Source organism: Eptatretus burgeri, chromosome 2, assembly GCF_056783735.1.
Source record: "Eptatretus burgeri isolate ZD-2024b chromosome 2, Ebu_testis_v1, whole genome shotgun sequence".
NCBI classification, from domain to species: domain Eukaryota; kingdom Metazoa; phylum Chordata; class Myxini; order Myxiniformes; family Myxinidae; genus Eptatretus; species Eptatretus burgeri.
Window position 1 is genome coordinate 56,142,895 of NC_140962.1, and position 15,789 is coordinate 56,158,683.

Genomic DNA, 15,789 nt, shown 5'->3' on the forward strand with positions numbered 1-15,789 from the left:
ACGTGCGGACGGGGAAGGTGGTTGGGAAAGGAGTTAAAGCACTCTATGCATGGATAAATTTGTCTTTTCCTTCTTATTCTCACACAAAATGGAGGGCCTGTCAAATTGGAAAAAATAATAACCAGAGAGAGCCGGGAGCATTGTGTGAGGGAAACATTTCAAGCAGCAAAGGACATGTGGCTGGGGTGATGGGGGTGGGAGAGAGAGTTGGGGTGAGGGGGGTGGGAGAGAGAGTTGGGCTGAGGGGTGGTGGGAGGGGGATTTTGGGTGAACAGGTGGTGGGAAGGGAGGGTTGGAAAATGCTAATGTCTCTGTCTTTTGATTCAACCCATACGTGAAGCAATTGCCATTAATGCAATTTTTCCCCTCATCTCCCTCACCTCTTTGCCTTTGTTAGTTGTCGGTTTGTTTGGTAAAAATACAACATGCTGTTCATTTTGCTCGGCCACATCTTTAAAGCTTCAAACTCCTAACTCAGGTGATAGATACAACTTTGTGAGTGAAGTAACATGAGCAATGTGGTCACGGCCTTAAAAGCTGTTTTGAGACCACAAAGTGATGCCAAAGTGACCAATATAACAATTTTTGGCAAGCAGGATGACAAATTGGTCCATCTGTCAGTGAAGCAATGGGTAGGCTCTGCTAGTTATTCATAATCTCAAGATCTGTATGAATGACTATGTGTTATAGCGATTTGTTGGTGGCAGTTAAAACAGTAGAAAGTTTCATGAAAATCGGTGATCATCACCTTTTACGGAGAGGTTGAGTTGATATGGAATGACCCAACGGAGGAGGTATGAATATCAAATTCAGTGAGTACATCAGACAAATGATATCACCCTCAATATTGGCATAAAAGATAATGTTTATGATAATAAATCTCTCAGAGATAAGGGATGCCTTTTGTACCAATTTTAAGATGTCAGACTGTCAAAGTAATAACTTGTGATACTCTACAGACTTTAAAAAATAATAATAATTCTTATTAATATTAACAGGCATTCTTTTTTAAAAAAAAATCTCATTTTTCTTCTGTTTTGGGTGTGTACATGTGTATGTGAGTGAGTGATACAATAATACCCCGATTTACGTCACCCCTTTTTATGTCGTTTCGCAAATATGTTGTCACGTTCTTAAGAACAACTTCTCAATATTTGTTGTCTCAACTGACTTTTACATTTTTTTTTAAGCCATAACTTTTATTCTCGAGCATTTTCAGAACTTTCAAGACTGATAAAGATGCCATAATACATTGCTGAAGTGTCAAATTAGGAGATTACAAAATTTACAAAAGAATGACTTTACTTTGCCTCGCACATAAACAAATGTACTGGCGAAGAGGCATTGTAAAGGTGTTACCTTAGAAGTGAAATTCGATGCAATTTGTTGAATGTATGCTGGTGAATGTGCAGTGGATGTTCTTGGGTTAATAAGTTTGCCTCCGATCAACACATATGCCCATGCTAATTTAAGAAGGAGGAAGAAGATGACATACTGCCAACTTCAACCGCTTCTGAAAGAGGTTTAATTTTGTTTATCTACGCATGTCTGGTAATTATGCCTGGTGTTGGCTTAATGGTTAGGGTGGTGCGCTTTGGATCCTCGGGTCCTGAGTTTAAATCTTGCTCAGCTGTTGAATTAATACCAGGTGGGGTTAACTCGGCCTGTCATCTTTCCGAGGTTGGCAAAATGAGTGCCAGCTTGCTGGTATACTGTGTCGGAGTGGCGACCCGTCCAGAATTGTGCCCAATAGCCAAGGAGACTGCTTAAGCAGCACCAATGCTCTGCAAAGACTATGGTCCCAATCTCCTCCTCCTCCTCTGGTAATTGTTTCTTATTCAATTGATACATGTGTGTACTTTAATATATAACTGTCATTAACCAAAAAAAATTGGTAATATCAAAGGTAAAAAGCAATATTATATTACCTGAAGTTGTGACATGATGAACGCATCCCCCAGTATTCCATTAATTCTTATGAGAAAAACTGCTTTGATTTTTGTCGTTTCAATATTCGCCGCACTTTTCAGAAACACATCCCTGATGTATACCAAGGTGTGTGTGTGTGTCTGTGTGTGTGTCTGTGTGTGTGTCTGTGTGTGTGTCTGTGTGTGTGTCTGTGTGTGTGTCTGTGTGTGTGTCTGTGTGTGTGTCTGTGTGTGTATCTGTGTGTCTGTGTGTCTGTGTGTCTGTGTGTCTGTGTGTCTGTGTGTGTGTCTGTGTGTGTGTGTGTGTGTGTGTGTGTGTGTGTGTCTGTGTGTGTGTGTGTGTGTGTGTGTGTGTGTATTCCAAACGTACCTCCTGGCTGTAATAGTGAGCATCAGCCGTGGATTATGTCTCACACAGCAAAACCACATAATCCAAAAAGAACAACAGTCTGTCTTCCACTCAGACAATTTTCCCCATGAATGCAAACAAAGAAATAAGAAGGCACGTGCAATCGGCAGAGAAATCAAAATGTGGGATGTGATGAGCACTCCCCCAATATCCATTGGATATGTAAGCACACCAAAGCATCACCTCTAACTCAGAAGCATTGGCCCAGCCACATGTCAAAAGACAGAGATTATTTGGTAACCTATGGTTGAACATCAAATGGAGTCACCTATCCAGATTTCAGGCACATTTACCCTCGTCAGCATACCGTATAATCATCCAGCCAATGATGACCAAAGTTATCGTTTAAACTCCAATTTCACCTCCTGGCTGTAATGAGCATCAGCCACATCATATATATATATATATATATATATATATATATATATATATATATATATATATATATATATATATACATATTTATATACCATATATATATATATAATATATATATATATATATACATATTTATATACTGTATATATATATATATATATATATATATATATATATATATATATATATATATATATATATATATATTTATATACCGTATATATACATATAATTTGACAATACTTTTTTTTAAGTGTATGAATCACATTTTCAAAGTTTTGTCTGCATTGTCAAACTGCATAAGCGTGATGCAGCAGGCCGGGTTCAAAAACAAGCTGAGTTGGTTTGAGATGTTCACAGGACATGACCTGAAGCAACCCAACACTGGTTACCAACAAAAATGTTTCATCAACATATGTTACAACATTATGACACACACTTCCTGTGCTGGAATGAAAACTAAAAGCTCTCAAATTATTTGGTTTGAAGCCAAAGTGATTGTGAGCAGTGAAAATAAAGACTATTCCAGCTCTTTTGCAAGCAAGTATCAACAGGTAACTATTTTTGGGCAACAATGTAAAGGTAACCATTGCATTCTGATATGTTCAGTGTAATTTAATTATTTAACCACTCAACCTAAAATTATATATTTACTGCATTTATTGAAACCTTTGTGGTTATGTGTCAGACTGTGGGATGCAGAGAGAAGAAGAATATTCAAGAAACCTCTACCTTGAAACAGCCACAACGGCCAGTTCGACGCTTGGTTCGTGCATGTTCAGCATCTGGCTGCCTGCCATTACCAGCAGGCTTTGGCGTGAGGAATCGGCGACTCGACTCAAATTCTGAGCCTTGAAGACCCACCAGCTCACGTGTTCGGTTCTGCGTCTCACGGTAGATACGCCAGTATAGCACTGTCATGATTGAGACGGGCAAGTAGAAAGCTGCAATGGCCGTACCAAATGTGATGATTGGTTCAGACAGAAATTGAATGTAACATTCTCCCTCTTTCACAGTTCGTGTACCCACAATGTACTGCCAGCACATGATTGCTGGACCCCAGAGGATCAACGACACCACCCAGGCCGTACCGATCATAATGCCTGCACGCCGTGGTGTGCGCTTTGCCTTGTATCTGAGTGGCCGTGTAACAGAAAGGTAACGATCCATGCTGATTACTAAAAGGTTCATGACCGATGCGTTACTTGCTACGTAATCCACAGCAAGCCATAAATCACATGCCACGCTTCCTAGTGGCCAGCGGCCCATTATGATGTAGGTCGTGAAAAGGTTCATGGAAACGATGCCAATAATTATATCAGCAACGGCAAGGCTGAGCAAAAAATAATTATTCACCGTTTTCAGTTGCCTGTTAACTTTGAAGGCAACTAATACTAAGACGTTTCCAACAATTGTCAACAAACTGATTATGCCTGTCACGGTGCCAATGGCCACTGCCTGGGCCACTATCAACTCTGGACCGAGAGAACTGGAGTTTTCTTTGCATTGTTGTACCGTAGAGTTTTCTCCACAAGGGCTGCTTGTAACTTCCATTGCATGAGCTCTTTTTTTGGCTGCACAGTTGTTGGACCTCAGGCACAATGACGAGTTCAAATGTAGCAGTGCCAATGATCATGCACAGCTTCCGACAACTTCAGTAAAGGCATGCCAATCTGCAGAAAGAACACAAACATGGAAGGATTGAAAAAAGTTTGTAAAAATCAAACTTTCTAGAGTACAATCAGGCAAAGACCCATGAAGTATCTATCATACGCTTTCTTCTATCTTCGGAAAAATCTTCTCTAAGGTTTATCTATAACTTATGGTTGGCCTACACATATAATTAAAGGATAGTCTGCTATAAAATTTGCACAGCACTAATCATCTATTACATTTGTAAAAAGGCACTGCATATCATGAGGATGATGAGTGGATTAAACATTCACAAGAAAGTTTGAGATTTTTCAGAAGTTAAGTCACAACAAGGAAATGACAAGAATTGGATTAGTATGTAAAGGTCAATGTTGATCTTTTCTTTATTTTTATACAATTTTACCATCCTGAATCCTGACAAAGAAAGCTCCTCAATGTTGATCAAACGATCCCAACTGAGTTAGCCTTACAACTGCAAAATATTTGTGAATTTTGTCAAGGAAATGGGAAACTGTTTTTCATTGTGCCCTTTGCAAAGCTGTCAAGATAAGGACAGAGTCTGAATTTTATCAATGACTGTGATAAAATGTCCAACCCCCCCCCCCCCATAATCTCTTTATCTTTAGATTAATCTTCTAGAGTAAGTAATTTGTCCTTTAAACATTGTCTGAATTTCCATCAATGGCTGTCCTGCCTTTTCAGGTTCCATTGGTCTCATAGATCAATGACTGACACCATTAAGCTTAAACTCTCATTTCATTACAACACAGTAGATTGAATCAGGAAACGTTTGTAAAACAGTTTTTGATCTTGCATTTGAACAAATGTCATCTCTTGGAAACAGTTTCCCAAAATCCATTCCTCTTTAGGCCTTTGTTATGAAATTTTGAAATTTCCTTGCAGTGATTCAGCAATGTTGCAACCAAAGTATTTTTTGATACATTTGATATCAAGCTAAATTATCCCAGGAATAAACACCTTTACTCCTCCACCTTGACTGTCCATAATATAAATATGTTTGCCTACAGCATACAGGAAAACAATGAAAGAGTATGACATAAAGACTACATATGAGCTCCAAAGTTATCAGGCACATCGCACTGTGGATACGAGATGAGATTCTTTAATCCATTAAATGTGTTATGAAATTAAAGGAGATTTTCAGAAGGGAATACATTTCTTCATCGTCATTAAATCAGGAGTTTTGGGTATATCTTGTAATTGAGAGAAGGCTGCTCCTTCATATCTCTAGTCAATGCATCCTGCTTGATTCCATTTCCTTCGGGTAAATGCTAAAGTAATAATTTCAAGGTCTAGAAATGTTGAAGGTGTGAAAAATCATGTCATTAAATGTTCATTCAGGTGTAGACAACAAACTCCTGTTAAAGCAATAACAAGATTCAAATCTTGTATTTAAATCTGACTCAATTCCAACACGTGACAACATGAACAAGCATTTAGCAACAGAGCCTTTCCGGGTATATAGATCACACTAGATCAGAGACCAAATGACTGTATTAAATTTGCATGCAGACTTCGTGCTGGTACATGCACACTCGCATGCACGCACACACGCGCGCGCACACATACACAAACACACACACACACAAACACACACACACACACACACACACACACACACTCGCATGCACGCACACACACACACACACACACTCGCATGCACACGCGCACACACACACACACACACACACACACACACACACACACACACACACACACACACACACACACACACACACACACACACACACAACCGATTACAGTAGTCTCTCGGCTAATAATTATCAGGAATAGCTGAGGCGAATAAAACATTCAGATTGCAAAAGCTTGAATCGAAAATTAAATTTCAATGTAACATTCACTGTGTAAGATTTAACCTGTCTTCGGAAAACAAAATTGAGACAGTAAGCTCTGTCTGGAATAGATGGAAAAATAAAATGACAAATTAGCAGAGACCAAAACGAGGTTGATCAGTGGCTATTTATTAAATACGAGGGGAGAAGCCCGCCAAAATGACAGGTGCACAAAACTCAACACGACACAGAGGATTACTATAAATACAAAGTTATGGATTCCGTCTGATGAATTATTTGCAATAAATAAAACAGTCCAGGAAAGGAGATGTTCCCTGGGGAGGATTAGCAGTGAGGGGAGCAATTTATCAACAAATTTGTCAAAACATTGCATGCTGGTATGAGAGCAGTTGTTCTCCACCATCTCACATCATCCCCAATCCAAAACCATGATATTTTCTAACCTCATTAACCCCACATAAATCCCTCCTAATTTTACAGTTTTTCCTCCTTGGAGTTTCCTTCTCCGTGAATGTGTGTTTTGCATCCTGTTTTTGTCTGTTACATCCTGATTCATTGAGTGTACTTCCTCTTCCACGAGCATTGACTATGTATCCAAAAAATAAATAAATGGTGGTGCATGATTTTGATTGTGGGCAGAGTCAGGCGAGCTGTCCAAATAATGGGGTGAAGGCAGTCGCGACGTCACTTCCGTGAACATGAGGTCACTTCCTCCGTGACAGAGAAATAAATACACAGGCATTTATATCTGTAGATGATAAATCTGGACATTGAATTACTGATAAAGTTGAGAAAATATAAAGAAAAGACCTTGGAACAAATTAATTTACTCTATTATGAGAGTGCATATATTTATCTGAGTCCATGCGGTATTCAGGTTTGGCTCGATAATTATATCTTTTCACCCTTATTGTCTTACGGCCATCTATTTATTATTCAAATCTGGCAGAATATAATTATATATAGTCAGATTTACTTCTGCAATTAAGATATATATGCCCCCTAAGATCTCTTCTGCGTTGCCATCTCTTCAATCAATTCTGACATATAATGATAAAAAGACAAATTGAGTTTTTATCATTATAATTTTTATATTACTTTCCCAAATGGAAATTTTAACAATATGTTTTATTTTAATTTTAGCAAAAGCAGAAACTGTGTTTGCAAAAACTGTGGAATAGAAAGTGCACAACCATAGCCAATTTGAATGCTCAGATAAATGCTCAAAAAAGATCATTTTTACCATATAACACTTTCCACTCTAAACTTACCACCGCAATTCATCCTTCTGAAGATAATTGACACACACACACACACACACACACACACACACACACACACACACACACACACACACACACACACACACACACACACACACACAAACACACACACACACACACACTTTTTGGATTTTTGAATCAAATTTGCCAATCATGTTGTGCTAGATTCAAGTTTGAAATGAACAATGTCATGATTTTCAACAACACACTACAAAGCATACACAAAGTCAGACATGAAAAAATATAAAGCTATTAAATGAAGAGATAGATATCTGTCCAGGACCGTGAATCGTTTCACTAAATAATGTATAAATAGTTTCCATGTTGTCTTTGCTAAAAGACAAAATTGTCATGCAATCATGTGGTTCCACTTTTCGACTTGCTCAGCAATCTGATATTTATTTATTACGTTGATCTAGTACTCATGGAGACCAGTTTTTTCATAAATCACATGCAAGACAAAGACATTAAAAGACATGGATGTACTTTGTTATAAATTACAAGGACAGTAGTAAACAACAGATAAAGACAGATGGTATATGTGATTTGAAGCTGCGTTCACTCCCTCATGAGCCAGGGGTTCATTTGAGAATGCTGGAAGCCAACCCATGGTGTTTTGCAAAACTTATTTGTAAAACAATCTGAAAAATGCTTTGAACCCCATAATATCTTCTGGAATTAATCAGTTCAAAGAAAACATTGTGTTGGGAAAATTTCATATCTGGTCAACATGAAATTTATCAAAGTTCTCACGACAATTCAAATGTTCTCCAAAATGACAATATAAAATTAGTATCAGAGATATATGTGAGACCGGGAGGAAAATTTCAGGTTCTTCAGAGTGTTGTTGACCTTTTTGAGTTACGTAATCAGTGCATATCTGTTAAACAATTCTCGAAAGGTGGGTGATTGAGTAAATAAGATTATAAGTATCATGCACAAACAAATGTTGTTCTTAAAACATCCTGATTGAAAGGTAATGAACTGAATGTTGATTACATTTGCTTGTGAATCGTTTACTTTGCTTGTTACTGCTGACGGGAAATAAATTTTTCCACAAATTGAATGTACTGACCCTGAAACTTCCAACCTCCTCAGCCTATGTGCCCTTTTCAGTTCCGATCGAGTTAAACCTCTTCACACTGCCAAGCAATGCTTCCTGCATTTTAAGCATTCAGCAGAGATAAAGTGATGACTTTTGGAAGAGCCATGGTCTTAGTCTTTTCTGAGATGTGAACATTCATGGCTCAGTCCCAGTTACATCTGCAGTGCATTTGCTTCTGGAGGCTCCAGGGCCTTTTTCGGACAGGGCAATCCTTCACTTTGCAAGCAAGCTTCTCGTGCGAAACTCCCAATTTTGTAAGTCAAATAATTTTTCAGAGACATGAACAGGATGCCACTATAACTTATTTCTTATGTTATCCTGAAAGTGAATGAATATAGCTTGGTCACAGATGGTGCATTTTATTTCACACGAATCAAAAACTCGTGACCAAGAAGTGCGAAACTCTTAAGATTGGTCTTAATAATTTTATTTCACCTTAAAGCGTATTAATGTTGGATTTCACAATTGCTGCTTTTATACATTTTCACCTACCCTTTCTATCCTTTGATCACGACACAAAGAATGATGAATTACTCACAATGATTACCTTCAAAATCGATATCAGAATCAAAGCTTATAAAAAATAAAAAAACTAAATAATCAAATGTATTCGTGAATTGAATTTAATTAATAAAAATAAAAATTGTGCATTTCGTTTTCGAAAATGTAATTGAATAAATAAAAACGAATTCTTGTTTTTTCAGAGTTTCACAAGAAGGAAGTCAGGAAAATCAGGACATTGTTATAACCTGGAGAGTTTCGACATTGTTTGAGTGATCTAATTTATTGATTTTGCTTGTAGTAGATGTTGACATATAGATTTTACTTTTTATAACTTGCATTCTGTGTTTGCTAAATGAGATTACAGTGTAGCATACTTTTGTGCCATCTACTGGCTTGTATCAGGAAGTTATCTACAGAGACTCACCTGATAATCCTTACTATAATTAATGGACCGGTGTTTGTACACATGCGTGTGTGTGTGTGTGTGTGTGTGTGTGTGTGTGTGTGTGTGTTTGTGGGTGCGGTTGTGTTTGTTTGTCATGCTACTCCTACAGTTCTGGGAAGATTACATTCAGACTTGCGACATAGAATCAGCATGACACTAATTAATGTATAGGGGTGTTTTTTCTTTGCCGGTGGTCTTGCATAGGGGGGGGGGGAGGGCAAAAGGAGAGGGGATGTAAATTTTCTCTGTAAATGTGTATCATGTAGCGCCACCTCTAGGTGGGGTAGGGTGTTACAAGTCTCCACCATTTACAGTACAGTATTCCTTTCCCAACGTTTTCCAGTACAGTAAGGTGTTTTGAATTCTAAGGAGTAGGTATGTTTTTGCTTCATGCATGTAACCCGGGTTTTTTGCCTTTAAAGAACTGTGGGTTGCTTAGACACTGCCCAAATAAAGGTATGTGCCAGAAGAACATGTTCCATGCTTGGAGAAAGATCGCCTGTCAGGTGGGTACTCTGATGGTATAAACTAGAATGCAGGAACTGGCAATCATCGTTTGCTGGTGACTGCATACATTTTTCTCTTGGGAGGTCTTAACAGAAACGAATAAGGTTTCAATTCCAGAGGCATCATTAGTTGTTCTGAAGCACATCAGAAAAAAATATATTCTGTATATAGTTGTATTTTCGGTCTGTCTGTCTGTCCTTCGATAGAATCAGCCCCACTGGTAGTAACCCCATCATAATGCATATTGTTGGAATCCTCTTGGCAAATGGATTTGCAAGAAAACATTTTGGAACCTACAGGGTTTAGGTTTCAGGGTGGGGGGAAGACCCCAATTCTCTCTATGCAGATGTGTACTGTATAGCACCACCTGCTCGTAGGCAGTATTACAAATCATCTTCTTGTCTATGTTGTCAAGCTCATAATTCCGGCACCCAAAAACCACACTTGAAATGTCTATCCAGTGATCTGAGTGATGACAAACTGAGTGATCTGGGCCCCATAGGTGGCATTTCTGCTGTGCCGAGGATTTTAAAAGACTACTGTACTGTACCAAAGGCCAAGCTACCAAGATTGTGAATTCCACTACACTTCCATGGAGAAACTATGATGTTTCTCGGCTATTCTTTATGCCAGCTCATCCGAAGTTTGCTGGTTAAAACCCATAAACATTCACAGTTTGATCTTGGAGATGGAGTTAATAGCTGAACATTACTCCAAACATCATTGTGTGTTCATCAATTTTTTTAATTACCTCTGCCACGGTAGGTTGATATAAGCCTGGCGTTGGCTTAGTGGTTAGGGTGGTGGCTTGGGATCCTAGGATCCTGAGTTTGAACCCTGTTCGCCACTGAATTAACACCAGGAGGTTGACTCAGCTTGTCATCCTTCTGAAGTTGATGAAATGAGCACCATGTACTGGTAATGGGGGCACTGCATCACCAGCAGAGCTGTGCCCCAAACCAATGATGCAACCAGCAGTCAAAAAGGCTGCACACAAAGGGAAGTTGGTTAATGGGAGTTATGTTTTCACATGTCTGTCTGTTTGTTTGTCTGTAAGCAGGATATCTCAAAAAGTTATTGATGGATTTAGATGAAACGAGGTGGACAATTTGGGTGTGTGACAAGGAAGAATTGTTTTGATTTTGGTGAAGATCTGAATATTACAATTTTTTACCGATTCTTCACCAGTGAGAGGTATGGCCAAAAATGATATGAAGCACGATATCTCAAAAAGTTGTGCACAAGGTATGACAAAACATGGTGGATAAGTTGGGTAGGTGACAAGAACAAGCCAATTCGATTTTGTTGCAGGCCCAGTTGCAGATCCGGCTTATCAGTAGTATACAAAACGTAAACTGTTCAGCCTAGTGAAGGTATACGCCCCACCGAGTGCCATTCCAGTTATCCATATTTCTCTGCACAGACTTCATGCTAAGTTATCACTCTGATTAATTAATATATTGGAGTGAAAGATGTAAAATCTGTGTATGTCTGTGAAATTACACATTTTGTGCTAATTAAATAGCTAACTTTAAGGGAGTTACATTTATGGAGGGATAACAGCGATTGTAAATATAAATACGTATCCAGTAGTTTAATAAATTACTTCATGTTTGTAAATGTTCTGGTTCTGTTCTTTCTTCCATTCATGTTAATGGTGTAATTTTGAACATTTGTAAAGTAAAGTATCACCATATTTGTAAAGGTCTATCGCTCGGCTGATTTTTGGGACTAGAAACATTCACTCCCGAAGGGAGTAGCCTGGAAAAGGCGTGGAGGTGTCGGAGATAGTGGGGGAGGTAGGGCAAATATATTTTGTGCCGTGGCTAATAATCCCCTCTATCTGCAGCAGGGGTCAGTAAACCACTTGCATTATGGCAAGTGTACAGGCTAAAATCGTAAGTGGTCTCCCCACCCCTCACAGTGGAGGTAGGGAGGGGTGGGGGTCGTGGCCATGACCTGATCCTGGGTACTACCAACACGTTTACAAAATCTGCCCTGCCCTTGTTTTACCTCCACCACAAAAGGTGGACGGAGTTTATTTTTTCACCCTTGTCTGTTTGTCTGTGAGCAGGATATGTCAAAACGTTGTGGATGGATTCGGATGAAATTCGATGCTCATGTTGGGAGTGTGCAAGGACGAATTAATTATATTTTGGTGAAGATCCGGAATCCAGATATTATAATTTTAAAGTGATTCTTCACTATTGAGAGATTGGGCCAAAAACGAAATATATTGCACGGTATTTCAAAAGTTATGTACGGATTCAAATGAAAGTTGTGGACAGATTGGGTGTTTGACAAGGATGAATTGATTCGATTTTGTTTGAATATCCAGAAACAAATCCAGATACTAGAATTCTTGAAGTGATTCTTCACTATTGAGAGATATGGCCAAAGACAATATACAGCGTAGCACGGCATCTCAAAAAGTTGTGGACGTGTTATGACAAAAATAGGTGGATGTGTTGGGTAGGTGACAAGAACAAGATTTTGGTTCAGGTCCGAATCCAGATTCGGCCTATCAGTGTGATACAAAACGTAAACTGTTCAGCCTGGCAGAGGTATGCACTCTACCGAGAGCCCGTTCTAGTTCATGTTTTTTCTTCCCTTTTAGTCGAGTCTGAGATGATAATGGTATTATCCAAATCATTATAAAGTTATCTAGTTCCATCAAGTTGTGTCTGACTTTTGATGACATTCATGGTCAGATTTATTCAGATATCTCTATTCTGCACCACTTCCCAAAGCTCTGACAGAGACAGCTTGGTTGCAGCCTTAACCACATCCTTTGAACACTACAAGGTCTGCCTCTTCTTATTCTTCCCTCAACAATACCCAACATGGTTGATTTTTCCCAAACTTTTGTTTTCTGTACACGTGATGTGTCCAAAGTATGACAGTTTCTGTTTTAACATCAGCGATTCTTCTCTACATGCTGGCTTCATTTCTTCAAGCACTGATTTGTTTGTTCTTCTTGCAGTCCATGGAATTTTTAACATTAGCCTGCAAAACTACATTTCAAATGTTTTAATCTTCTTGTTTTCCTTCTTTTTCACTGTCAATGACTCACATCCACACATTTCAACTGGAAATACCAGAGCATTCACCAGCGTCCTCTTGGTTTGTGTATCGTCACATCTTTGTCTTTCCAGATCTTTGTCAATCCGAGCATTGCTAACCGTCTAGCAATTTCTCCTCCACATTTTCCGCTCACTTCTGTCTTACTTAAACCCGGGGAGATGAAACTTTCCACAATTTCAATATGATTGTCTCCCAATCTTCTCAAATGTCTTCTACATTGATCTTCTCAAATGGCAAGATTTTAGACATTTTTAGATTGAAATAAAGACCAGTTTTTGCAGATAGTTGCTTCCATACTAGTATTTATTTAGAAGAAAAAAAACTTAGAACTTTTGAAACCCTGACATATTGCTTTTGAGGTCCAAAGGGCAAGGTCGCAGGAACTGATTTCACAAGTATCAGTCAAGACCACATGTTTACTTGTTTGTATTAGAAAATACCTGCCCTATGGATGGATACATTCTCTCTTCATTTTTGAATTATGGCCAGAGTATGAAATATTTTCAAGATCTGAATAGCTCCACCCCCACAAAATCAACTATTTCATGCAACTTTTATTTTTGATATTTTCTCAAATTAAGCCTCCTTTTTGGACTTTTTGAAAAATTGCAACCCCCCACCCCCCCAGCCTCTCGAAAGGAAAAAAAAATTCAGATGAAGAATTGAAGGTTATACAAAGAAATTGTGAAGGTTGTGGTGAGAGTGGGTCAGCTCAAGTAGAAGAAAGATGGTGTGCCGGCAGTGAGAAGAGGAAGAAGAGGTGAGAAGTGGAAGAAGTGGGAAGTGGAAGAAGTGAGAAGTGGAAGAAGTGAGAAGTGGAAGAAGTGAGAAGTGGGAGAAGTGAGAAGTGGGAAGTGGAAGTGGAAGAGGAAAAGGAAGAGGAAGTGGAAGAAGTGGAAAGTGGAAGAGGTGAGAAGTGGAAGAAGTGAGAAGTGGAAGAAGTGAGAAGTGGGAGAAGTGAGAAGTGGGAGAAGTGAGAAGTGGAAGAAGTGAGAAGTGGAAGAAGTGAGAAGTGGAAGAAGTGAGAAGTGGAAGAAGTGAGAAGTGGAAGAAGTGAGAAGTGAGAAGTGGGAGAAGTGAGAAGTGGAAGAAGTGAGAAGTGGAAGAAGTGAGAAGTGGAAGAGGTGAGAAGTGGAAGAAGTGAGAAGTGGGAGAAGTGAGAAGTGGGAGAAGTGAGAAGTGGAAGAAGTGAGAAGTGGAAGAAGTGAGAAGTGAGAAGTGGAAGTGGAAGTGGAAGTGGAAGTGGAAGAAGAAGAAGAAGAGGAAGAAGAAGAAGAGAAGAAAAAGAGGAAGAGGAAGAGGAAGAAGAAGAAGAAGAAGAAGAAGAAGAAGAAGAAGAAGAAGAAGAAGAAGAGGAAGAGGAAGAGGAAGAGGAAGAGGAAGAGGAAGAGGAAGAGGAAGAGGAAGAGGAAGAGGAAGAGGAAGAGGAAGAGGAAGAGGAAGAAGAAGAAGAAGAAGAAGAAGAAGAAGAAGAAGAAGAAGAAGAAGAAGAAGAAGAAGAAGAAGAAGAAGAAGACGATGTCTATCAACACATAATGTGCTAATGTAGGTTACAAACGCCACCTGGTGGTAGTCAGTATTACACATTATCTTTTTCAACTGAGGCCCTCGATAAATTATGTACAATTGCAATGCGAGCACGTGGATAAAGAATGTAAGTATGTCTCTAAACTATTAGAATGCAAGTATGTCTATAAACTCTAAAGGATGTACGATTAAGAATGTGAGTATGTCTATAAATTACGTGTATTAAGAATCCTTTGTTCAGTATAAAATTAGTATAATTTATATAATTTATTTATAAATTTTTTATACTGAACCAGTATAAAAAAGAATTAGTTCATGTATAAAAATACGTATCCGAGTTCATCAGTAAAATATGTCTACCTACAAAATATGTGTGTACGCAGTTAATGTAATCCATACATTTGGAACGTGGATCTCTACAATAATTCTACAAGGTCTGTTTGTCCACTGGATAAACATAAACATACATTGTCAACACATGGTATACATACCACACAAACACAAAAACTCCAGCTCACAAACACCACTCAAAATATACCATACAAAATCACACAGCCACAACACAAAACAAGTTCTGGTGAGTTACTGAAATCTCTGATTGCTCTTTGTAGTTAATTTATTTAATTGACTGCAATTTTAATGATTCCTTATGAGCATATTTCACACTCTTTATAGCACTTGACACATTTCCCATGGCAGAAGTGGCTTAGCTTATTAAATCTTTGGGGTTTTTTTTGTTATTCTTTAACACTTGTTGAACTTATTCCCATTAAAGTATCAAGCAACCCAACTCCTTTATTTATAAATGGTTCACCTACACCCCGATGTGTCTCTTTGGTATATAGTAGCTTTTGTCAAGATAAGCACGCTCACGTCATTATGATTACTTCATCTTTCGGGTGGTTATTAAAGGTCAAAAGGCCAAGTACCCCAGAAAATTTTTAACCAAAGTTGTTTTTTCAGAACTATGAATAAGTAAATCAAACTTATGTATGGTTATACTGTAGTAGGGAAAGATATATGATACATCATCATCAGAAGAGTTCGGGTGTCCAAGGTAAAGTGTCCCAGAACTGTCAGTCGAACCCTACTCACCACTCAAAGCACTTTCATAATGTAATTACCCAAACC

At 38.5% G+C, this 15,789-nt stretch overlaps 1 protein-coding gene across 5 annotated transcripts in view; it reads right to left on the minus strand.

The window, feature by feature from the left end:
• The window catches only part of LOC147032091 (muscarinic acetylcholine receptor M3-like), a 201,303-nt gene that overhangs the window by 19,150 nt on the left and 166,364 nt on the right, over positions 1-15,789 (minus strand). For 4 of the 5 annotated variants that reach the window (XM_085869395.1, XM_085869392.1, XM_085869394.1 and 1 more), the window contains one exon: positions 3,448-4,388. In XM_085869395.1, coding sequence (XP_085725521.1) covers positions 3,448-4,269 — 822 coding nt within the window. In that variant the 5' untranslated portion in view covers positions 4,270-4,388. Of the gene's footprint in view, positions 1-3,447; positions 4,389-10,798; positions 10,981-15,789 lie in introns of those variants that run through there. The other variant, XM_085869396.1, reaches the window with a different exon arrangement.